Source organism: Pagrus major, chromosome 21 (genome assembly GCF_040436345.1).
Source record: "Pagrus major chromosome 21, Pma_NU_1.0".
In the NCBI taxonomy this organism is placed as follows: Eukaryota; Metazoa; Chordata; class Actinopteri; order Spariformes; family Sparidae; genus Pagrus; species Pagrus major.
The window spans coordinates 3266373-3292610 of NC_133235.1; the positions used below are offsets into that span (position 1 = coordinate 3266373).

The window sequence follows — 26238 nt, forward strand, 5'->3', positions numbered from 1 at the left end:
CACACTTCATCCTGAAAAACACATCACAGTGGCCACATACACAATCATTCACTACCTTCATTCACCAGTGTCAAAGCTCATCACACTCCATCCCAAGGTCTTTGCACCTATTAAAGTAACATCTGGATCAAATTTTGCTTCTCACCTTTCCACAGATTGACTGTTAGAACCAAAAAACTGGTGTCACACACAGCAAAGGGAGCAAAGGGACATCTAGAGATGATGTGGATTGCCAAGCAGTCATGAGTTACCTGTCTCTTTATGTTTTTGTTTTTTGTGTTTTTTTAACTTCTACTCATTTTTTAGTTGTCATTCTATTTTGCAATGTCAAGTCCTGCACATAGATGATAAGATGTTCACCAATCTTACTGTCTAATCGTACTTCCTCAAAGACATGAGTAAGTGATTCTGCCAACGATATTTTCATCTGTTACAGCCAGATGGTGAAATGATCAAATACTCAGTAGTGAGCTGCTAATGTTGCTGCTGTTTTAGGAGGTCATCAGGGGTCATCTCAGGGTCCTCACAGACTGTCACAGTACTATCAGCATGTAATGTGTTCAAAAATGGGTTTTAACTAGAGCTGCCAGCGTTGTTGTCAAGATGACCTAAAACAAGTACAAGTCATTTTGGTTTTAATGCAGAAATTATGCTTGTGGTGATTTAGGATATTTAAATTTCCAGTGAAGTTTACTGTTTCAGTGAATGAATGTCATTTTAGACAATAAAGTTTATTGTTAAACTGTAACATCTGTTACATCTTAGTCACTAGTGTTTGACAACCACTTTTGAGGGATCGTAGCAAAAAAATGTGTTTATGTCTGCCAATATATCAATATCAGATGTCTTTTCTTATATCTGCATTGGTATTGGCCCCAGACATTGTGTATCAGTTGTGTTCTAATATACAGTACTGTGCAAAAGTTTTAGGCAGGTGTGAAAAAGTCCTGTAAACTAAGAATGCTTTCGAAAATGGAAGTGTTAAAAGTTTATTTTCAAAATATTACAAAATGCAAAGTGAGCAAACAAAAGAGAAATCTAAATCAAATCAGTATTTGGTGTGACCACCCCTTTGCTTTCAAAACAGCATCAATTCTTCTAGGTACACAGTTTTTGAAGGAACTTGGCTGGTAGGTTGTTCCAAACATCTTGGAGAACTAACCACAGATCTTTCACACAGACGTCGGCTCGCCTCTGATACTACCTCCGGAGGCGCATCAGAGCCGCAGTGAAACTGTCCACCCTCTCCACATCTGTTACTTTTTTTGTCCTTTGCAAAGCAAAAAATATTGGATGAGTAAACATGAAGCTCTTGAGATGTACGTAGTGAATTTAGTCATGGCTCCCATTGATTTTTAAAAATGTAAAATCGCTTGATTTTTATATATATCCTGCTGAATAAAAAGCTGCAATACAAAATAGCAGTCTCTGTTTTCTGCCTGTTATTTTACGTACATGAGACAGAACTTCTAGTGGTGACATTTTGTGAGGCCATAGAGCCGGGGAATGATAAGTAGTGTTGTCAACTTTGTGTTCCCATGTAAACAGTAAAATGTCCAGTCATTAGAAACTGAGATTAGATCAAAATTTCTAAATCCATATGCAGAACTTGGCATTGCAAAATACAATGACAATACAGAATGATTGGATAGGATTATTCCATCTCCATCGTTATAAAAAGACAGGTAACTCACGACTGCTCAGCAAAGACGTCCACATCACCTCTAGATCTCACTGTGCTCACTTTGCTGTCTGTGACACAATCAAGCTGTGGAAAGGTGAGAAGTCAAATTTAATCCTCATGTTACTTCATTACATGCGACGTCTTTTAGATGAGATGTGATGTGATGAGCTTTGAGGCTGAACAATGAAGGCAGTGAATGATTCTGGATGTGGCCACTGATATGTTTTTCAGGATGAAGTGTGTTATGATCTTTCTGGTGTTTACGCTGGCCGCCTTAATGGCTGAACCTGGGGAGTGTCGCTCAATGCCTTGTACACCTGGTAAGGTTGGTGGCGCATACTGCGACATGCCATGGGGATTGAAGGTAGAAAGAGGTAAATCACAAGTGTTCATACATACTGAGTTGACTTTAACAGATACACCTCAGATTTACACAAACAGCAGGCTACTTTAGTCTGTGATCAACAAATCACACTTGACTGTACTAACTTACTACATACAACTTCACTTAGTTCTGTGTTTAGCTACAATCTTTTATTTAGACCTGGTATCTCCCTAATAAACCTAAAGCTAAGTACATACAGTGTCATTAATGATCTAATTTCAAAGATATTCAAATGAATAAGAATACACTGTTTATTTATGTAATTTTACTAATGTGATTATCACTTTTTCTGTCCCTTTAGCACTCAACAGACTGAGACGGTAAGTACTACTGAGTAAATTATGTTGATTCGACCAGAAAAAGAAAAAAAGATCTAAAGACTTTGTGGAATGCCTCAAAACTATGACACATAGTAAGCATCAGTATGAACCAGATCCCAAGTTGATGTCTTGAAATAGCTTATTTTGTCACAACCCATTTAAATTCATGATGATATTACAGAGAGTAAAGAAGCAAGTGGACACATTTCAGAAGCTGGAATCAGTGAATTTGTCATTTTTGCTTTGAAAAATTATTACAAAAGTTATTAAATTATTGCAATATTGTCAATTATCATTCTGGTGATCAAACTCTGTTAATAACTTGACTAATCGTTTTGTCTCTATTTTTTCCCCCTTTCTCTAACTCGGTATGCAAACAGTTTGGAAAGATCCCAAGATGAAGTGAAGTACGATAAATCGCAGCAATCCTATCAAGACTGAGTCTGTTCTTGATTTTGAAGATATGGTTTGAGCTATATCTTTGTGCTCTGCAAAGCAAGAAATAATTGGCCGAGTAAACATGAAGCTCTTGAGATGTAGTGACTTTAGTCACAGCTCTAATTGATGTTGAAAAATGTAAAATTGCTTGATAGTGAAAACTATCCTGCTGAATAAAGCTGCATTACAAAAGACAATCTCTGTTTTGTGGTATTATTTAAGTGTGCATGTTTCTGTAATTTTATATCACTAATTCTGATGATCATGTGGGACATTGTTTTTTATTTAGGCAGAGGCAAAGGCTTATATTAACTCTATAGATCTGAAAATGTGTGTGTTGGTTTGATCACTATAAAATAATAACTCTACCAGTGACTTTCTGCTTGTTTCTGAGTGCAGTTTGTTTCTCTGGTAGAGAAGCACTTTGGAAATGATTAAATTCTGGCATTTTCTCAATCAACAGATAAATCATTAACTCTATTTTATTAGAGCTCAGGATGATCGTGATGTAAATTTTTCGTTTGGATGTGGCCAACAGCCCAAAAGCTGAAGACATTCAAGGGACTATAATGTAAAATGAGTCAAAAAAGCTAATTCTCACATTTGAGAAGCTGGAACCATCAAGTGTCATTTCTGCTTGAAAATTGACAAAAAATAATGATAAAAAATAGGTGGTGAGTAACCAACTAATCTTTGCCGCTCTACTACAGATTACCTTCTTTTAAAGGCCTTGTCCATCCACACAGGTGTCTTTAATTGTTGTGGGTGATAAGACCTTCAGTCAGGTGTAAGTTGGGCAGAACTATGACAGGAGTTCTATGATGTGTCCAGAACTTAATGTACTAATAAAAATAACAACAGGGAAAGTTATCCTAACCTAACAGGAGGATGAGGGAGGTGTCGGTCAGTTTGTACACGTCCACACTGGTTTGAAAAGAACAAGCAACAATAAAACACATGCTGGTGCTTTAAAGTTGTGCATTGGTGCGTTTTTGTGTTGTATGGCAGGCTGCTGTTGTCTGAATATGTCACTCGGGCTCGAATATACAGTCATGGAAAAAATTATTAGACCACCCTTGTTTTCTTCAATTTCTTGTTCATTTTAATGCCTGGTTCAACTAAAGGTACATTTGTTTGGACAAATATAATGATAACAACAAAAATAGCTCCTAAGAGTTTAATTTAAGAGCTGATATCTAGCCATTTTCCATGGTTTTCTTGATAGTAACCAAAATCACTTAAGTTCTTACATCAATAGCTATGGCACTGTACTGCCAAAAACACTGCTTTTAAGCATTCCATGTTTTCTTTTCTGTTTGCTTTAAACACATGATACACACAGGAGTTAGTACTTGATTGCGTAACCATTGTTTTTGATGACTGAAGCCATGCGTCTTGGCATGCTCTCCACCAGCTTCTGACATTGTTCTGCTGTCACAGCAGCCCATTCCTGTTGCACAAATTCAAACAAATTTGCTTTGTTTTTGGGCTTGTGGTTCTCCATTTTGAGTTTGATGATTTTCCATAGGTTTTCAACTGGATTCAGATCTGGTGATTGAGCAGGCCAAGGCATGGTGCGAATGTTGTGGTTCTCCATCCAGGCTTTAACTGACCTTGCTGTGTGGCAAGGGGCATTGTCTTGTTGGAAAATCCAGTCATTCGAGGCAGGAAAGAGTTTTCCAGCTGATGGAAGAAGACTGTTTTCAAGAGTAGCCCTGTACATGACCTGGTTCATTCGCCCTTCACACAATTGCATTTGCCCTTTTCCACTCATACTGAAACAACCCCAGATCATCACTGATCCACCCCCATGTTTTACTGTAGGGGCAAGACAGTCTGGTTTGTAGGCTTCTCCAGGCCTCCTCCTAACCAGTAAGTTAGCTGGAGTGGGCATCAACTCAAAATTGGATTCATCACTGAAGAGAACCTTAGCCCAATCAACAGTCCAATCCTTGTGATCCCTAGCAAAGAGTAACCGGGCCTTCCTGTGCCTTTCGTTGATGAAGGGCTTCTTCCGTGCTCTGTGTGACTTCAGACCAGCTTCAACAAGTCGGTTTCGAACTGTCCTTGCCGAACAAGTCACATTTCTCGACAGTGCCCACTCATTTTTAAGGTCCCTGGAGGTCTGACGACGATTCCTGACACAGGAACGGACGAGTGCACGGTCATCTCGTGGGGTAGAGAGACGTTTCCTGCCGCGGCCAGGTAGCAATTTGGTAGTGCCGTGTTCGGCTTGTTTTTTCTTGTTGTAATGAACAGCTGTCTTGGAGATCTTTAGTTTTTTTGCTACCTGTCTCTCACTCATGCCAATTTCCAGCAGTGCCAAGATGGCTGCCTTTGTGGCTTCACATAATTCTTCTGTTTTAGGCATTATGTGAGAGCTGACAACTTCTGAGTTGTGCTATGGCTTGAATGTAAGCAGGAAACCACTCTAAGCCTTTGCATGTGCAGTGCTGCTTAGGACATGAAATGGCCTCTTATATACCCTGGGAATACAATTAAGCTTAAGAATGTCAAATAGGACATAAAGTATTATGTGATCAGCTGCATTTTTTGTCGTGTTCATTGTATTATACCTTTAGTGGTACCAGGTATTAAAATGAACAAGAAATTGAAGAAAACAAGGGTGGTCTAATAATTTTTTCCATGACTGTATATGCGATGAAAGAAGTGAATGAAGATACATTTTGATCTGTCTTCTCTGGGTGTTTTCATTAGAATGTGGATCTTTCAGATCAATTTTAGGAGTGCCTATGGTTTCCAGGTTCCACAATTTAGTGTGTGTCATGCTGTGTGGGACTCAAACTGGTCTTGGTCTTGACTGGGTCTCAGCCCCTTGAAGTCTTGGTCTTCTCTTGATCTTGATACACTCTGGTCTTGGTCATGACTTGTTCTTGTTTTGGGTCATCTTGACAACAAGCTGGAATCAGTGAATTGTCATTCAAGTGTCATTTTTGCTTTGAAAAATTATTACAAAAGTTATTAAATTATTGCAATATTTGTCAATTATCATTCTGGTGATCAAACTCTGTTAATAACTTGACTAATCGTTTTGTCTCTATTTTTTCCCCCTTTCTCTAACTCGGTATGCAAACAGTTTGGAAAGATCCCAAGATGAAGTGAAGTACGATAAATCGTGGCTGGTGGAGCCGTTCAGAAAAGTGGATGTGTTTGCCTGCCTCCAGATATTTTTCCTCTCAGTTTAATGGGAGATCATGCTGCAGACCTGTCATTTAAAAGTTCACAAGGCCAAAAGTGCTGGTCCGATATACATTGTTGCAACCTACAAGTTGATTTTTAAATTATGTTGGTTGAGTAAACATTGTGGGAATGGGAGCGAGATGAAGACAAGGTTTTCAGACTTTTTTAGAGCTCATCTCCACTTTGTCAGTTGAGTCCTCCACTCTGGTGGGTATGGATGGGGCAGAATGTTGACAGCTAATGTAAAAATCAAAAAATTTAAAAATTATGAACTTTTGAACTTTGACTATAAAAAGTATGAATGATATGAAAACGTTGAATGATACGGGGAAGTCCTAATCTAGACTTCTAAACTTTTAAAGTTTGAATGGAGTTTCTACGTGGATGTATGAATGGTGGGCTGGGTGGGTTTGATGTGATTTGTAATTGACTTCTATTATAACTACGCTTCAAATAAAGTTTAATATTTTGAAAGGTATAAGTGTGATTTGAAAGTTGGATGACAGCTTAAATGTAGTTTGAATGGTGTATTTAGCTGAAAGCATGAGTGAGTAGTTAAGTTTTGAAAATGCTTGAAAAAGTATGAACATTTTGCATTTTTGAACAATCCGCCAAATGGAGGAAAAATGTCCCAAAAAAAGTTGAATATTTCTTTTGAATTATTTTTCTACGTTGAAAAATGTTGAAGGAGTTAATGGCTATAAAAAACAGGCCAGCAAGAATAGTAGAGGAACATATGTTATACATCCACCATTCACAACCAATGATTGAGGCCCCTGTTAACCTTCCTTTTCATAATACTCCCTGTGAATTGTATTGTTATTCTGATATATTCTGGGTTTTTTTTATTAAATTTTTTTATTGAGAGTGGCGTCCCATATGCACAAATCATTAGTGAATATACAAATGTAAGATTTATAAGTTAAAACAAGGGTTAAATAAATAAAAAAACAGTGAATATACAACAAATACAGTTTTAAATACAGACACCATTTTCTTCTTCTTTCTTCATCCTTTTAAGAGTTGTAGAAAACACAGAAGGAGAAAGGAAGGGGAAACAACCTGCCAAACCAACCACACCACCCAACCTAGACACTCAAAACAGAACCACAGGATCTAACATTATTGTGGTAACAAAAATGTGTAAATAGCACTACAAAACAAAAAATAATAGTAAAAATAGCTCCATACTAATGACAAAAAATATAATGAGTGTTGATGTCAGAGCCCAAAGGATACTAAAAGCCAACACCCGCCCAGCCACAGTCTCTTCACCCTGCTGCCATCTGACAACAGATACAGAAGTATCAACTGCCATACCACCAGACTACAGAGCAGCCTCTTTCCTCAGTCTGTGAGACTCCTGAACTCATCCTCAACACTCCATTTTATAAAATAGATTGGGGTTTCTTTCTCTGTGAATATAGCACAAAGGACTAAAACATAGTTTTGTTTTATCAAACCCTTGTGCTTTAAAAAATTATACTACATTTACCTTGTAAGCTTGTGACATTACATATGTCTGTGGTGTAACAAGTTATTGTTCATGTCAGGGCATGTATTAAGCCCCTTATTATGTAAGAATATATAATGTTTTAATAGTACATGTTATAGAAGTACATATTCCTAAATTATAATTCATTCAGCTTCTGATCATTTTCCGCCAAATAAGCTGTATTATTTCAGTATCTTTAGAAATGTTGGAAACAGAAAACTAGCCAACACGGCAACCGTGAACACAAAGGCCATTAGTCTTGTGAAAATAATCAGTTCTCTTTCAAAAATAATATAGAAAATAAGAACCACGTCTTTTAATTCTGTTGAAATGGCTGTGCAAGAGGTGAGAACTTTAAATGTGGCTGACAGTATTAGCTCACCTGAAAGTCTCTCATACTCACAGCGTTCATATCAATCCCATTAGTGTATGACCATGCATGTTGGAAGTACTCCTCCAGTCGCTGTCTCAGAGGGTTAGGGATCTGGTGGAAGCGGATGAACTCTCGAACTCTCATCATCTGGGCATGGTATCGGGCCGTACCTGAGTACAGCCGCTGGATTATGGCTGAAACGTTACCAAAGATACTGGCATACATCAGAGCTGGAGGAGGGAAACAAAGACCATGTTATTAGCCTGTTATTCATAACAAATAAAAGCAAGCAACAGTCAACGAACAATCAAACGAGTTCCATTGTTGATTGTCCAGTGTTTCATTAGAGCATTGAAAACAAGAAATCATGACAATAATTAAGGAATTAATTATCTGTTCACATTTAGAACTCCTAATGCATAAACACTGTGCCTAAACACTGAGAACACCAGATTTACATATGAAAAAAGTATAATACAAGCACGCTGCATTAGTCAGGATCTGGGGTCTCGTTATCAAAACACTGCATAGGATTTATGATAAAAGTTTACAAGTGTACAAAAGCCGAAAATGGCACACGCCAAAAAAAAAAAAAAAAAAAAATCATCAGATTTATAAACTGTGCACACTAGCAGGCCATGTTCCCTTCATAAAATTGTATTCACATGGAAATGTGCACACAGTAAAACCATGGTAAGTTAGCTAACTGTAATTAAGGTTAACTATTAAGCATATACATTTTGCAAATATGCTGCCTCGCCTTGCAATAATGAATGACTGAACCTGACTTCTGGGCTAATGTTTCCTAGGTTAATGTGTTATCCAATGTCAGTTTGCTGTGTGTGTGTGTTTGTGTGTGTGTGTGTGTGTGTGTGTGTGTGTGTGTGTGTGTGTGTGTGTGTGTGTGTGTGTGCGGTAAGCTTCACGTCAAAATCACTGATACTGCCCTCAAAGAAAGTTCTTATTTCAAACCAATCTGCTGTCACTCAAGTTCAAGCCAAAAGTCCTGACAGCTGTTTTATACAACTCACCACCAATAAGCATGACACAGATGGAGAAGATCTTTTCAGAGTTGGTGTTTGGGGAGACGTTCCCGAAGCCTACACTGGTCAGACTACTGAAGGTGAAGTACAGAGCTGTGACATATTTATCCCTAATGGAGGGACCCGACCTGATGATGGAGTCATTGTATGGCTTCCCCAGCTGCTCGCCCAGATTGTCCAACCAGCCAATCCCAGCAGAGGTTGACCGCTCCACATTACCAATGGCATACCTGGTGTAAGGAGACAAACACAAAAATGAACCTTTTATACACACTACAGTGGGATGCAGCATTTTTATCACCCAGTTACCCATGAAATCACTTTCAACATTGACTACAGAAAAAAAATCAACTATCATCATTTTCACCACAAACACCACAAAGTATTTTTGACTTGAATGCAGCAAAGTAGGGCCAGCTCATTAAATGCGAAAGTCTATGGTAGTAATATGTCATTAATAGAGGTTATTACACAAACTACCTCATAGTAGTAATGAGACAACTAGAAAAATTGCATTTCTTGCAAAAATACATTGTGAATGCTGATGGCTGAAGTGATTTCAGAAAAGTTGTCTCATTACTACTATGAGGTAGTTTGTGTAATAACCTCTATTAATGACATATTACTACCATAGACTTTCGCATTTAATGAGCTGGCCCTACTTTGCTGCATTCAAGTCAAAAATACTTTGTGGCTGTTATGTGGTGAAAATGCTGATAGTTGATAGTTGAACAGTTTCTCTAGCTGAACATAAAGCTGAATATTTTGATAGTTGCTTGCAGCATGCACACTAATTAATAAATTCCAGAAGAACAATAGTGTGAATGCTTGCAGCACACACATTCAGCAATCTTTTTGCATGCCAGAGAAGAGGGCGTCTTCAAAGAAGAGATCAATCTAAAGATTTCCTGTTTATTTAATGTCTTGTGGGAAGGATGTGATGGTGTAATGTCACATGTCACTCCTCTGTACCTCTCATTAACTGAATTTTTTTAATCTGAAACTCTTCCTGAAGAATTAATAAAGTTTGTTATGAGATTGAGGATGACACATTACGTTACACTCCACTGTGGTTTCCGTCATTCATACTCTGAGTCTGATCATAGGCGGCACTATTAAGAGGCTAGGAGAAGCTTAGCTTCCCCAAAATTGTCACAGAAAAAAAAAATCCCCAAATAAAATCATGATTTTTATTTTATGTTTCAAATTTTATTTTAAGATGAGGTTAGAGCGACATAAAAACGCACACTTTCAAGGTATTATTTATTATTTTTCTTAAATTAATATATGAAAGATGGTATTTGATAGGCGCAGGCTACCTGCGTCATTCCGTACGTACGTAGCGTAGAAGCTAACGGTTTCGCCTTGCTAGCTATTCACGGACAGCATGAAGAGAAAGCAGCCCGTGAAAAGTGACATTAGACATTTTTTTAATGTCAAAATAAAAAATGACCGACTGGACCCCTCAAACGAGACCCCTCCGGATCTTACCGAGGGTCCCATGCTGGAGGACGTTGAGAGCTGCAGCAGCACTTCAGCCGACCAGGCTCCCACCACCTCCCGCCTTCCAAGCGCCGACACCGGCCACCTTCGGCCACGCGTAATGATATAACATAATGAAACTTGGTACATGAGTTTTCCAGGAGCATGACATATTAAAGCATGGTACCAGCAGCCCAACTTGTGGACACTGATGAATCTCTCATGATGTAATTACCACCAATTTTGAGTGGTGTCATTACACATAAATCACCAACACTGCTGTAAAAATGTGGTTTTCTTCACCTGTAGGTGGCGCTACAGTGCAAATCCACTTTATCTGACTACGCTAAGTTCTATCTATCTATCTATCTATCTATCTATCTATCTATCTATCTATCTATCTATCTATTATTATTATTATTATTATTATTATTATTATTATCCTTTCTTGTTTTTCCCACATATATATTTTATCCCAGTTTTTTCTTAATGTACACATCATGTCTTAATTTAGCTTAGTGTATAACTTCTGAACATTTAAGTTTTTAAATTTTACCTTGGTGCATTTTTTTCATATACAATACTGACTCCAAAAAAGCTTGGACACCTGTCTAACCCCTAGATTCCACCGGAACTCATGGCCACATTACGGTCGCAATATGGTTGCCGGAGCTGATCGCGGCCGTTCAGTCAATGCTCATGTTTCCACCAGCTGCGCCATGGCACGTCTCAGCAGCATCCAAGAAGTGGCTCTCTGCTCTCCGTTCTGCTCTGCGGAGAATACGCGGCAAGTCTAGCTGAAGTACATAGCCTACTCACCCATGGTGGAAGCACAAAAACCAAGAAGAATGTGACGAAATAATCAAAATTTCACGAGGTCTACTGTATCAGCTGGCAGCACGCTCCGCTTCTGTAAGGCTCTCGGTAGGATACCCAGTCACGTGGAGGACAGAGCAAAATAGCATCACACATGTAACGTCATAGACACGTGCCCGATGGAAACAAGGGGTAAGACGGAAATGACACAGAATGTGATAATTTCCTAATCCTTTTTGACATATCCTCAATTAAATACAGTACCAAGACAATGTATTTAGTTTTACCTCATCAACTCAATTTAATTTTGTGAATATATACTTATTCTAAATTTGATGCCAGCAACAAGTTTCATGCAACTTGGGACATGGGCAACAAATGTCAGGAAAGTTGTGGAATGGTCAAAAAAAGGACCCGTATGGACATTAACAAGCAAGGATGGGGCAATGTCCACCACTTTATGTAAAATGTAAAATGTATTCACCCCCTTGGATGGGGTTTATTGCTTTTATAAATGGAATCATGGTCAATTTAATTAGGCTTTTTTGACCAAAAAAAAAAAAAAAAACTCATGTCAAAGTAAAAACAGATTTTTACAGAGTAACAAAAATATATAACGTAAAATAAGTGATTGCATAAGTATTCACCAGTGAATGTGTCTCAAGTGATTGTAGTAGAAAGACACCTGTGTCTGAAGGTCCAGTCACTGGTTAATCAGTATTCCTGGCTTAATTACACCATGAAGACAAAAGAACACTCCAAGCAACTCTGTAAAAAGGTTATTGAAAAGTATAAGTCAGGGGATGGATACAAAAACATTTCCAAGTAACTGAACATCCCCCAGAGTTCAGTTAAATCCATCATTAAGAAATGGAAGGAATATGGCACATGTGTAAATCTGCCTAGAGCAGGCCGTCCTCACAAACTGAGTGACCGTGGGAGAAGGAGACTAGTGAGGGAGGCCGCCACCAAGACACCTATGACTACTCTGAAGCAGTTAAAAGCTTCAGCAGGTGAGATGGGAGAGACTGCCTGCATACAACAAGTCACCAGTCAAAGCTTTATGGGAGAGTGGCAAAGAGAAAGCCACTGTTGAAGAAAGCTCATTAAATCTCAACTAGAGTTCATCCAAAGGCAGGGGAGACTCCAAGGTCAACTGGAAGAAGGTTCTATGGTCTGATGAGACCAAAACGGAGATTTTTGGTCATCAGCCTAGACGCTTTGTTTAGCAGACACCAAACACTGCACATCACCACAAACACACCATCCCCACTGTGAAGCATGGTGGTGGCAGCATCATGGGGATGTTGGTTCACACTATTCATTTGCAAACGATTGCATACTAGTTTTATTTTTACGGTTCAAACAATGTTCCTACTTTTTTGGAATCAGGGTTATACGGTACCACTGTACAACAAGGATGAAATGGATGTCTGGTTTTGGTTGTTATGTCACCCATGTTCTTGGTGACATATTCTTAGTAAAGTTTGGGTCTGAGTAACAAATACTGAAAACTAGAGTAATGTACCAGATGCAGGCCAGCCAGTGGGCGATGAGGGCAAAGGTGCACATGAGGAGGAAGAGGACAGCTGCACCATACTCTGAGTAACGGTCCAACTTCCTGGCTACACGAACCAATCGCAATAAACGAGCGGTCTTCAGTAAGCCAATCAGTGTGGTGGTCTGTTAGGAAGAGAAGACAGGAAGCAGCAATATGACTATGTGACTTGGTAAAATGAGCAAATTATTAAAAAAAAAAAAATACAATACAGTATATCATTACAGTTTCAGGCCTCCAGATTCTCCTCTTTCTCTCTTGCTCTCTCTCTCTCTCTCTCTCTCTCTCTCTCTCTCTCTCTCTCTCCTGTAACCCCAACAGTCTTTCCTCCCTTCCTTACTCCTCACCCCACCCTCTTCTTCTTCTTTCCCTCCCTCCTCCCTACCTCTCCCTCTCCACCTCCCCTAACCACCTCCTCTCCTGAGCGGTAGATGAGGAGGTCAAAGGGAATGGCTGCCACCATGTCAATGAGGAACCACCCTTTGAAGTAGTGGACTGCAATCCGAACAGACTGGCTCACCACCTGAGGAGACAAAACACACAGAGTAAACCATATGTATAATCACATTTCAATAAGTGTACTGTTGAGGGAGAGAGTACTTTGAACTCGACAACCTTGTCAAATGACATTATAGAATTAGAATCTGGTTCATTGCCAAGTAGATTTTCACATACAAGGAATTTGAAGCCTAACAATGAATATAGAACAAGAAAATATAAAGAAAGATTAGAATAGAAAAAAGAACATTCACAAAACTTTTTTTTTTTAATCTAAACTATATGTGCAATATATTATATCTCTTATTTTAGTAAAAGAACAGTAACCTTTATGTAGGAATGTGCAAAATGTTGGTCAGGTTATGAGGAATAATGTCACAGTATTAAGTTTAAAGAACATCTGCAATGTGCAATATGGGAAGAAACTGTTATGGTGTGAGGTTGTGGTCCTGAGGAGCCACAGGTGGAGGAGAATGTCTCAGACAGTAGTTGTTTGCAGTATGAGGGTTTGGCTACAACCTTTTGGACTTCAGTTCCTGGATAGATGGCTATTCTTTTTGTTGTCCTTAGAGTTTTGAGCTCCAAGTTGTTATGACTGCACCAGGTCACCAGATGAGGGTGGTTTAATTTGCAAACTTCAGGAGATTGACAGACTGAAACTCAGCGCGGAGAGCTTTTCCTGTAGCTGAGCCAGGATGATAAGCAGAGGTCAAGTCCACAAAAGGATCCTGGCATAGGTTTCTAAGGAGGCCAGGGGATGAAGAGAAGGGCCATGTCCACTGTATTTTCTATGGACAAGTTGGCTCAGTAGGAAAACTGCATTAGGTCCAGGAGTGGTTTGGTGATGGCTTTGAGGTGGGACCACACTAGGCACTCAAATGACTTTATTAACACAGAGGCCAGGGTGACGTGTCTGTAGTCATTAAGTCCAATGGTTCTTTGTTTTCTTTCAGACAGGGACGATAGGACATGTTGATGAAGGAAGACACATTGATTGTCAGGAGTCAGATGCTTAACCGGAGACAGCTTATCAGAACAGAGGTACAGGCTGGATGGAGGGGCAAAGTCTGGCTTGGCCATTTTGCAGGGCTTCTGCCCCCGAAAACCCTATTTATGTCTATCTCCAGGATGGAGAGAGTTGTCACTGTGGTAGGAGAGGAGGGGGCCACTAAGGTGGGCAGTTGAATAGAGGTCCATGGCCTCTGTTGAGGTTTAGGGGGATGGTGGGGGAAGTGGAGTTGGTGGATGGAGTCAGGACTTTGAGACAGAAACAGTCGATTCAGTTGGCTGAGAACTGGTGTTCTCTAATGAAAAAACTGTTACAGTGTGAACAGGAGGGGGCTGAAGACAATGCCCTGCACGGGCTCCAGTGCTGAGCACTATTGTAGCAGAGGTATGACTGCCAATTCCAATCAGAGTGTGGTACTCAAACCCAGAGTGTTTAGTTTTCCATGCAGCTTCATGGGTGAGCTTGTCTTCAATGCTGAGCTGAAGTCAACAAACAGCATTCTGATTTAGCTGTTCTTATCCTCAAGGTGTATGAAGACTGAGAGGAAGGCAGTGGACATGTAATCGTCTGTGGATCTCTTGGTTCTGAAAGCATACTGGCAGGGCTCCATGTACATATAAGTATGTACAGTTCAGTATACAGTACAATATTATACAATACAGTATAATAATATAAAATATAAAATTATGAATACAAAAAACTTCTAATGAAAGCAGTATGAAAGATAGATAAATTGTTCATGCAATTAGAAATGAAAGCAAATAATCAATGAATCAATTTACCTATTTGGGGATATCTATGTACAGTTGTAGATCTTATGAATGCTGCACACCATTCTTAGTTCAAGTAACTAAGGCAAAAAAGGGAATTAATGTTAGTTACTAAAAGAATAAACAAGCTTTTATTTCTTTAAATTACAACCCATATAGACCCAGTTGTGGTGAGCTACAGTTCAAACCTGCATAACTGCTATTACTTTCTCTGCATGAAAAGTTGACAGCACTACAATGAGCAGATCATTTGTTTCACTGTGAAACTACCTCTCTATAAATGAACCAGTGAATCACTAGGTCACTAAACTGGTCAAAAAAGTCAAACTCAAACTCAAGCATATATATCTTAGCACACTTTTAGAAAAAGAACAATTTTGGTAAGTCACACAATCTGTTTTAGTCACACAATCTGTTTTAGTCAATCTGTCAGTCCTTTATACACAGAGAAGGTAAATTGAGGGGTTGGTTAGTTAGTCAGTTAATTTTTAGGTTACTCAGACAGTCAGATCAGTTCACCTCATCATTGGAGTTAACATATGTGGTTCTGAAGTTGATGATGATGTCAACAATGAACATGATGTCCACTATAAGATCCACAACATTGAGGGGGGAACAGGAGTAACCACAGGTCTGCATGGCTGCTTCCTCCTGGTCACTAAAAGAAAATACATCAATAAATTATTTGGGTGTGTTTAAGGAAAGAATAAAACATCCAATGACAAAAAATACAAACAAACAGCACTATGGCAGCTACTGTACAATTATTTTAGCACAACATTAAAAACATGCTAGTGAAAGGACAAGGAATTTAAGAAACATTTACAGACTTGCCCCTACTATTGAAATATATTTATGGAGTTCATTTTCTACATTAAAATGCTTTTGCAGATTAGGTTCTGTTATCTCATAATCTAAGTCTAATATGTGAACATATAAACAATTGTAATATTCTTTAGGCCAGAAACATTTGTCCTGTAGGTGGCAGGCCATAGGGTCATTTCAGGTTTGATCTGCAGATTAGAGATAATTGTTCACAAAGTTCAGAATTTGACCAGAGATTTCACTAGAGGAAAGATAACAACTGATCTAAACCATCTAAACCAACCAACTGCGGTTGACCATATGCAGTATATCAAGTATAAGGCAGTAATTTACAGGGAACCTTGTGTCAAATAAAGACTGGGCTCCAATTTCTCACTGAGCTGAATATGCTGTCCTGAATATTCCCATCTCATCCCATCCCCATCTCTGAATCTTCACTACTCGCAACATCAAGCAGTACACTACAGCTCTAGGACATGGACCTTGCCTATATGGTAATGTTTGTGAGTTGCTTTTCCTGTGCTCTGCATACTGGCCTAACCTATTGAAAACAGTGAAAAACACTCCACAATCTTAAGGCCTTTGCCTGGTGCCTTTTTTTCCCCCCAATGATTCATTTGCTCTATCATAATATATTTTGAACCCCTACCCAGTCAATGCAAGCTTTCAGATTAGCAACATAATTTCACTGCGATATTGCGGCTCTTATTTTTCAGATTGAAGTCAACTTTCTCGAGGCTTCACTTTCGACACATACATCTGACCAATCGAAATGTGTGTTGTGGACAAAACATCCAACATTGTAAATTGGTTGTCTTTGTTTCACAGAACTCCATTTTCTATGACAAAAAGGAACAAGAATTACAAAGACAACGTGGGGGGATAAACAGGGTCATTCTATACCAACTCACTTGGGCCTTTCAGTTCATGTCATGGATTTTCTTGAAAAAAATAATGAAAAAACTTTAAATTCCTATAGCTGTGCTCAAATACTTTGTTATATGATTTTATTTTCCCCCCTAAGAAGAAATATTATAATTTCCTCAAAACAGATTTTTTGGGAAAGAGTTAATATTCATTACAAATATATATAAAAAATTCAAAGATGTTGCATTTCTTCATCATGAATCATATTCTCTTTGAAAATGGTATTTTTTTGTACTTTCCACTGGCTGTATTATTAAATTCAGTGGTATTATTTAATAGATAGATAATTGTACTGTGCTCCTTTGGTTTTCTAGCTGTGTGATACCTGCTGAGCCTGTTTTTATTGATTTGGGGCATTTGCAAGTTACAGCCTCAGATAGTGTAGAAAAGGTTTAAATTGTGAAATAATGTGTGTATTGAGCTACAGAGAACAAGATGACATAATCTTGTATGGTATAAGTACCTCATACAACCCCACATCAAAAGGCTCAAACTATCCCTTTAAAGGGGAACTGCCGTTTTTTACAACCTGGACCTTATTTCTAGCATAAAATATGATCATTTACTCACCCAGATAACTTTGGTGTCATTTGGAGTCGTTCTGCCGAAATTAGATCCAGTGGAGCGCCATATAATGCGAGTGATCGGGGTACCGAAGCGCAGCCTCTATATAACGCATTATCTGCCGTGAAACTAGTTCATTTCACCAATATTTTGTTATGATACACTAGTGCTATTCCCCTCTGAGTCCGGGGTCGCCTGTTATCAACATCCGGGGTCTGTAGGTTGACCTACTAACCTCTGACCTGGACGATGTCATCTCTGAGCGCTGCGCGCACCCGGGACAGCCGACTTGTTTACCTGTAGTTTGCTACTGCTAGTTTTTTGCAACATGGCTGAATGTTTTTTCCAATTCTGAGGTGGTGGACTATGACTTTGTTTATGATGGACGTCCTCACCGTTTTGAGCCAGAGTACACGGATGAGGAGCTCGTTGAAAGGAGGATGCGGAGGCAGAGAGAGGAACAGCTGGCCAAAGAACAACAAACGGCTGCGGCTAGGCTAAACGGCTAGGTCAACCTACAGACCCCGGATGTTGATAACAGACAACTCAGAGGGGAATAGCACTAGCGTATCATAACAAAATATTGGTGAAATGAAATAGTTTCGCAGCAGATAATGCGTTATATAGAGGCTGCGCTTCGGTGCCCCAATCACTCGCATTATATGGATATACGCGGCGCTCCACTGGATCTAATTTCGTCCGAACGACTCCAAATGACACCAAAGTTATCTGGGTGAGTAAATGATCGAATTTTATGCTAGAAATAAGGTCCAGGTTGTAAAAAACGGTAGTTCCCCTTTAAGGTATCAAATGGCTGGGATAGGAAATCTGTCAAATATTTGGGAATTTCTTTGCCTATAACAACAATAGAAGAAAATAACTACCGACCTTCTAAAAAAGGAAATTACGGCAAATATTAATAGATGGAACTTAATTTCTTATCTAAATATTAGTTCCCTGATAGATTCAATAAAATAATTTTACCCTGCCAATACTTTTATAATGTATAAGTACCAAACTATGGACCAGTCCAAATTAGGCTACTAGTTGGCACATGCAAACCCAACTCCAGGTCAAGATGGAAAGAGAGCTCAATGGCAAGGGACTACCAGTCAACATGCTAATTGGAGACCCTTCATTAACTAGTCATCTTTTGGACCCCAGTAATCCTTGGATAACAAGTTGCCTCAGGATATGGAATGACATAATTAAAATACTCCAATTATATGGATAAGCATGTGGCGCAGACTTTATGCCTAGTAAATATGGTAGTAGTACAGGTTTATTTACTGCGTATTGCACACGCTTAAATCAGAGTACAGTGTTGAGCTTCCAGTGACTCAGTTGATTTGCACTCAATACTCTAACATTAACTAACAACCAGCTTCCCTAGTTGATATAAATGTGCACATGTGGATGTGCGTGTATATTTGAAAATGGGCCGAACACTAAGGCAAATCACAGCATGAGGCTGTCCAGCCGAATCCCAACAGCTCACAATCCCCACTCCAAACCAGAGCTCTCTTTTCTTTCCCACAGTGGTAAAGTTAGAGTGAAATTACTTCAAAACAACAACAAAACAACTACTTCTATAATAGAACAAGTGTAATGGATATAAAAACGAGCATTGCATGTAAAAGAGAAACAGTATGTGTTGAAAATGCATTCTACTTTATTTCACTTTATATTTCTTATTTTGAGAAAATACATTTGAAATAACAGTTCATGTTTCTTTATTTCCCTTGGTTTAATTCTCAGTTATCTGTAATCCATTGCTCTGGTCTTCCGGGTAATCTATTACTCTGGACTTCTCAGTTGATATCTGAAATCCATCCCTCTGGTCTTCCAGTTGATCTATTGCTCTGGTCTTCCGTGTTTTCCTGTAAGGGGAGGATGTTGTTCGCGGCTCGTTCATTACACTTTGGATTTGAAGCCAGCAACATTGTGCCCGCTTCATTCCTTTCTATTTTCCTCCTTACAGGTAAAAACAATGGTTGTAATGTGTTAAAGTGAATGTATATATTGTCTATGTGACAAGGAACATGCTGATGATGAAATATCTGTGTCAGAAGACACACAATATCAGGGTCAGCAAGACCCTGCCCTGCACACGTTGTCTTCCTGTCACAGCACTGTCTCTGATAGTGCGGGTCCTGCTGTCATCTTTAGTGTCTGTACTGTCTCTGCTTCTGGCCCCCTTACTCCACCTAGTTCTTTTGCAGCAGCAAAACCTGTAGCAGATGCTAATACCTCTTTTCCAATGTCAATTCCAACTCCTATCTGCTCTCATATCCCTATTAGAGTTACTGACAGGCGTTGCATCCTGTCAAAACGCTCTCACTGTCCTCATGGCAACAACCCTGATCCCAGTAAAGTTAATCGTTCCAACACTCATGGGAGGGTCACATCTAACCTGATTAATATAAAAACAGTTCCTGTCCCTCCAGCTCTTCCCCCTGTCGACCTCAGTTGTGCTTTACTTAACATTAGGTCACTCTCCAGCAAGACATTTTATATTAATGATTTTATTACTCACTATGGTTTGCATTTATTTTTCCTCACTGAGTGTTGGCTTTCCTCCACTGCCAGTGCTGTTCTTATTGAGGCGTCTCCCCCTGACTATAGCTTCTTATTCTCCGCTAGGAAAGACAAAACGGGTGGGGGACTTGCGGTTATCTTCTCTAATCAATTTCCCTGTACAGTATGTTCACTCGGTGATTTTACATCTTTTGAGTACCTGGCCATGCTTATTGGAAACCGCCAACATATCCTGGCATTACTCATTTATAGACCACCCAGGTTTAATCCCATTTTTTTAACAGAGTTCTCTGAATTTTTATCTACCGCTCTGATTAAATATGACAAAATAGTTCTGCTCGGTGACCTGAATTTTCACATTAATGATGTTTTGGATCCCAAAGCAACGGAATTTCTGGATCTTCTTTCGAGTCTCAACTTCATCCAACATGTCACTGGCCCCACTCATAATCTCGGTAATACTTTGGATCTAGTCTGTACAAAGGATATTACCGCTGGCCCCCCTTCTATTTTTCAGGTCCCAGTCTCGGATCACTCTTGTGTCTTTTTTAACCTTCTCACGCATACACAGACTATTCGCTCTGAATCTAACCCTCATTCTTTTCGTTTCATTAACAACCATATTAAGTCCCTTCTAGCTGATCATTTGCCCGATAAACTGGAGTCACTTTCCAACACGTCCATGTCTGTCAACAACCTTACAGATGGCCTAAACAGTGCACTGTCAGAAACGCTTGAGTCCTTTGCTCCTCTCAGAACTAGTAGAGGCACTCGAACTAAATCTGCACCTTGGTTCTCCGACCTCACTCGCTCTTTAAAACGGGCTTGTCGTAAACTTGAAGACAGATGGCGCACCTGTAAATCAGAGTCCTCTCGCCTCGCCTGGACTCTTAGCTTTAAACATTATAAACATGCACTTTCTGCTGCCAGATCTTCTTATTTCTCCAATTTGATCGAAACCAATAAGAACAATCATCGGGTCCTGTTTAATACTGTGGCCAGGCTTACACACTCTTCACCGGTTCTGAGCTCTCCTTTCACAGCTAATGATTTTCTAGTTTTTTTCACTGACAAAATCTCCCAATTAAGGAACAATATCATTAGCCAGCAGCTCTCTAGCACCGTGTCCAGCCAGTGCTCTGTGTCCTGGTCCACGAGCTCACTCTCTCAGTTCAAACCCATTTCTGCTGAGGCCTTGGCCTCAATGGTTGCCGCCTCAAAGCCAACAACGTGTTCACTAGATCCCATCCCTTCTGACCTCCTTAAGGAACTCCTTCCTATTCTGAATGCCCCTATACGTGTCATCTTGAACACTTCCCTCTCTGAGGGGTGTGTCCCCTTAACCTATAAATCTGCTATCATTAAACCACTCCTCAAGAAACCCAATAGCGATCCACTGGTTCTTGCCAATTATCGACCTGTCTCCACTCTCCCTTTCTTATCTAAAATACTTGAGAGAATTGTTGCTGATCAACTGACTGTCCACCTTTCTACCAATAATCTCTTTGACAATTTTCAGTCTGGTTTCCGCTCCTGCCACTCTACTGATGGTTGTTCAATCTCTGAAAGCACGCACATTAGAAACCTAGGTGTTATTTTTGATCCGACCCTGACTTTCCAGACTCACATCAAGGAAATCACCAGGACGGCTTTCTTTCACCTGCGCAACATTGCCAAAATCCGCCCTGCTCTGTCCCGGCGTAGCGCCGAGGTGGTTCTCCATGCCCTTGTGTCTTCCCGTTTAGATTACTGTAATGTCCTTTTTTCTGGCCTCCCCATCTGTACTACTAGGAGCCTTCAGCTTGTGCAAAATTCAGCCGCCAGACTTTTAACAAAAACAAGTAGGTTCTGTCACATAACTCCTGTCCTGGCATCACTACATTGGCTGCCCATTCAGGCTAGAGCCGATTTTAAAGTTCTTCTTTTAACTTATAAGGCTTTAAATGGAATTGCACCATCTTATTTAACTGAACTACTTTCTCCCTACATTCCGCCACGTCCTCTTCGTTCTCTTAGTTCAAATCTCCTTGTCATCCCACCAATCAATAAAAAGTCAGCTGGTGGCAGGGCCTTCGCCTACCGTGCTCCTTTTCTATGGAATGGCCTCCCACTAGGTATCAAAGAAGCTACATCCACTGCAATTTTTAAGTCCCGTCTTAAAACACACCTTTTTACTCAATATTTTGGTTTAAACTAATTTTTAACTGTTTTATCATTTTCCTTTGGTGTTTTAATATTGTTTTATTGTCTGTTATTATTGTACTTGATTTTATTGTAAAGTGTATTGAGACCATGTACCATGGTGATTTTGCACTCTAAACAATAAATTGATTGATTGATTGATTGAGAAGTAATTTTAGCAAGTGAATTTAGTTCACCTAGTGTTAGTCCGGCGGTAGCACGCTTGCTAGCTTGGAACATGCAGGCAGAGAGCGCAGTAGCGACATGCCCGGCGCTGTTCAGTATGAAAGCGGGTTTTGTCTGTATTCAATTTGTATTGTATGGTTAAAATAGCAATGTCAATGTGTTACAGTTTAAACAATATCATGTTTGCTAAATCTGCAGGTGCATAACAACTCTGTGTGTGTTGAAGCTAAACCAAGAATGAAGTGTATACGGGGTTAAAATGAATAATGGTAGCATGGACAGTGTTGGACAATGCATGCCTATTAGGTTCTCTGTTTAAAGGTGTCTTCCAGGTATTTTCCAATTGTGTAGTTTCTTAAGGGGACAATACATAATATGCCATTTGTTTAAAAGTGTCTAACAGGTATTTTCCAACTGTGTAGTTTCTTTAGAGAACAATACATAATATGCCGTTTGTTAAGCATTACTAATATGAAAGCAGCAATCTCACTCTGGCACGGTACAAAACAATTGTACCTAATGTCACAACATCCTGAGAGGATCAGTCAGTGATCGTTTGTCTCATTGTGGTGTCCTCCAAAACACATTTGTCCTTGTTATCAGTAAGATACTACAGTGATCAGTGTTGTGTGAATCTCCACAAACCTCAGTAGAAATGTAGCAGAATAAGGAGTGAATATGGCTGTATAAATCACTAGGAGTAGAATAACCCAGTCCCACACAGCTTTGAATGGACTGTAGTGAAGAATGGTCCACTTCTGGATCCTGGGAGTCTGTAGCTTATACTCTGGTAACACATCAGCACCCAGAGACAGCACCTAGAGGAAACAGAGGTATCTGTTCATCTATTCATCCCCACTCTGTGGCCACACAAGGCACAAAATAGGAACTAAAGTTGGGTGACAGATCATCATAAAACCTAAAATGTAAGTGTGTGTGTGTGTACTATGTTACCTGATATAGACTGGTGGTATAAAGCCTGTCATTGGGCGCCTGTCTGTGTTTATGTTTTTAAAACCTCCATTGCTACCTGAAACAACAACAACCTCCAAGCTAGCAACTGGTGAGTTACTCGAACACTAACCTGTATGCTAACTGCACAAACATTAACAAGATAGCAGCTGTTACCTTTTCTTTTGCAGTGATTTAGCGATTTTAATGCCAGGGCTCGCCTCCCCATTTGCAAACCAAGGGGCACCGTCACTATATCCTGGGTTAAATGTCACCCCTAGACAATTATGATAGGCCGTCAAGCGATTGAAAAATGTATCTAATTAAATAAAAGCTCTGATTAATTAATCAAAACTAATCACACACACCAATATTTGCTGTAAGCATTTAAAAATATTTCAGTGCAAATGAATTTTGGTAGATGAGATCAATGAAAAAATGGACATTAACTTTAAAAGGTGATATTTCAAGCTTGAAATACTCCAAAGGTACTCAAGCTCCTTTACTTTTAACCAGAATTAGTTGACTTTTTGAGAAAATTGTGTGGAAACACATTGCCTTAAACCATTTTAGTTTTTACACAAGCTGAAACTGAACTTGTCTAGTTGTATTAACTTAGAGCATTAATTGGATGAAGTAGACACAGCAAGTTTACATTAGTGGGCTATACTCAAAATTATTAGTTAACAGTAAAAATAACTTATATGACATACTTATTTAAGTTAGACATGCAGTACATGAAATAAACAGGCTGTAAAATGAACTATCCTTTACATATCTCAACAATTCAGTTCCTGTAGGATTTTCTAACCTGGCACTTTCGTGAGTTGGTGCAGACTGAAATCAATACCAACCTTTATCATGGTTACCAATGTTTTCATTAATTAATTTTCAGTAATGGGACATATCAAGAAGGAAACTTATTTTGTTTTTTAAACTAAGGCCAGAGTTACTGAAAGCTAAAGGTGTATTCTGAGGAAAATACCTTGAATACCAAGGAAATCGATAAGGAGATATTGGTGTCAGGAACAGCCTTGATTCCAGAGAAAGAAGGAGGAAAAATTGAGGTATAGCTATTGGAAGAGTAAGGATTGGATGAGACCATGAGGCTATGGGAGGAGTTGGGTATTTCCACTCCCAGTTTTGGGGTATAAAAGAAGAAACCTACTGCTCAGTATTAGATCATTCCTCATAAACTTTTTGAACAAAAACGACATTTTCATTAACTCACTGTCATTTAGCATTTCTCTTTTTCCTTCCACTATGTTGGCCCCCACCTGCACAATCATTTCTGCCCCTTAAATATATGTAGTTTTATTTTGTGTGTCTAGTTGTGAAACTAAAAAAATAGCTGAGGTGGCTCGGGCATCTGATCAGAATGCCTCGGGGCTACCTCTAACAAAGGTTTTTCGAGGCATGAAGATCTCAGAGGAGACCCTGAGGCAGACGCAGCTCAAGCTGGAGGGATTACATATGTCATAAGTATGTGTAAATGTTACATGTTATGTAATGTTATGTGTAAATGTCTTGAAAATACTACATTGCATGTCTGCATGGTTTGCACTTACAGTCTGCATGGTCATAACATTTAATCTGCTTGTAGATAGTCTATTCTAACCTGCATGGACATTGGTAGATAATTCAATTCATTTCCCACAACCCTTGCAGCTTTATGGACTTGCACTCCAGCCTGCTGCCATTTGTCCTGGATCTGGATAAGCAACCAAACATGGAACAGAAACATTTAAGTACTAAGTCTCTACTAACCTGGGTGACTCTCTCAGTGACATGGTGTGTTCTGTCAATCAGTTTGCAGGGAGGTCTGATATCACCAGGAGGTAACGCCACAAAGGCGTCCGTCTTTGTGTCCAGCAGGCTCTGGGTCATCTGTGTCATGTGCACAAACAACAACCGTTTCAACATCAACATCATCAATGCAAGCTAACATTAAGGATGCTAACGCTAGTTAGGGCAGAACAGTACATTTTTACATTTTTTCCACAAACTGACAACTACCATGACTCTTGATGCTGATGAAGCACAGATACCACATGATACCAACGCCGTTATACTATTGGCTCACAAAACTTGTTCGAAGCTGGATCCAACCATCAGAATTCTTACACAGAGGTAAACAAAACAGTAGTTTTGGACCTGACAACATTTTTAAAATCATATTAATCAAGGAGTATGGTCTAGACCTGCTCAATTTGGAAAGTGTCATGAGAGGGCTTTTGTTCTGAATTGGAGCTATATATACAAATAAAGATGAATTGATTCATTCTCAATCATAATAATGTTTTTACAGAAAAGACGGTCTTTAATTCTCACATTAAAAACACACTCACATTAAACACATTAGATTTGAGCGCGCAGACTTTAGATCTGAGCGAGCACAGGACATATTTGAATGCGAGCGAAATTTTTGTGTGCAAGAAGAAGATGTGTGAGCACAAGCATGTGATTTTTGAGTTCAAGCACACATTTTGAAAGAAAGCAGCAAACATCTCAGTGCGAGCACAAAATGTGAGCATGAGGAGAATAAATCTGAGCAGGAGAAGGAGCTGTGTCACTGAAAATGAATGAAATCATGCTCTCAAACTGAAAATCTACGCTCTTGAATAAAGATAGGATAATTCTTCCATAGTTGGAACTTCTTGTCAAACTGCAATGATAAATGCATGTATGTTTCTGCATGTGTGCAAACTGACTGAGTGTGTCTGTGTGTCTCACCTGGCTGCTGTTCAGGACACGCAAATCAGTGTCTGATGTCCCGACCGGTACACTGCTCTTTCTAATGGTCACTATTCCAGCTGAAGGAGAGAAGAAGGGCAGACTTTTGTTGCATCTATAATTATTAAATTAAAGTATACCAAATCCAAGCAAAATTAAAATTAAAATAAAAAAATACTGTTTATCAGAAGTAATAGTTGGCAAAATAATATATAGATTAATATTTCAGAGCATGCAAGGATTGATTCATGAGAGCAATTT

The 26238-nt window shown here is 39.3% G+C and overlaps 1 protein-coding gene and 1 long non-coding RNA gene across 2 annotated transcripts in view; one reads left to right on the forward strand and one right to left on the reverse strand.

Annotated features, from left to right (window-relative positions):
* Positions 1-26238, reverse strand: part of LOC141016457 (voltage-gated inwardly rectifying potassium channel KCNH6-like) — a 67644-nt gene that overhangs the window by 12531 nt on the left and 28875 nt on the right. The window contains exons 6-13 of the mRNA XM_073490833.1: positions 25978-26057; positions 25012-25131; positions 22939-23111; positions 15592-15730; positions 13181-13318; positions 12766-12920; positions 8928-9169; positions 7927-8126 (exon numbers count right to left, since the gene is read on the reverse strand). Coding sequence (XP_073346934.1) covers positions 7927-8126; positions 8928-9169; positions 12766-12920; positions 13181-13318; positions 15592-15730; positions 22939-23111; positions 25012-25131; positions 25978-26057 — 1247 coding nt within the window. The remainder of the gene's footprint in view (positions 1-7926; positions 8127-8927; positions 9170-12765; positions 12921-13180; positions 13319-15591; positions 15731-22938; positions 23112-25011; positions 25132-25977; positions 26058-26238) is intronic.
* LOC141017309 (uncharacterized) lies at positions 1705-3024 on the forward strand. The gene is made up of 4 exons (XR_012180640.1): positions 1705-1778; positions 1916-2058; positions 2371-2389; positions 2770-3024. It is a non-coding gene; the product is annotated as an uncharacterized lncRNA (long non-coding RNA).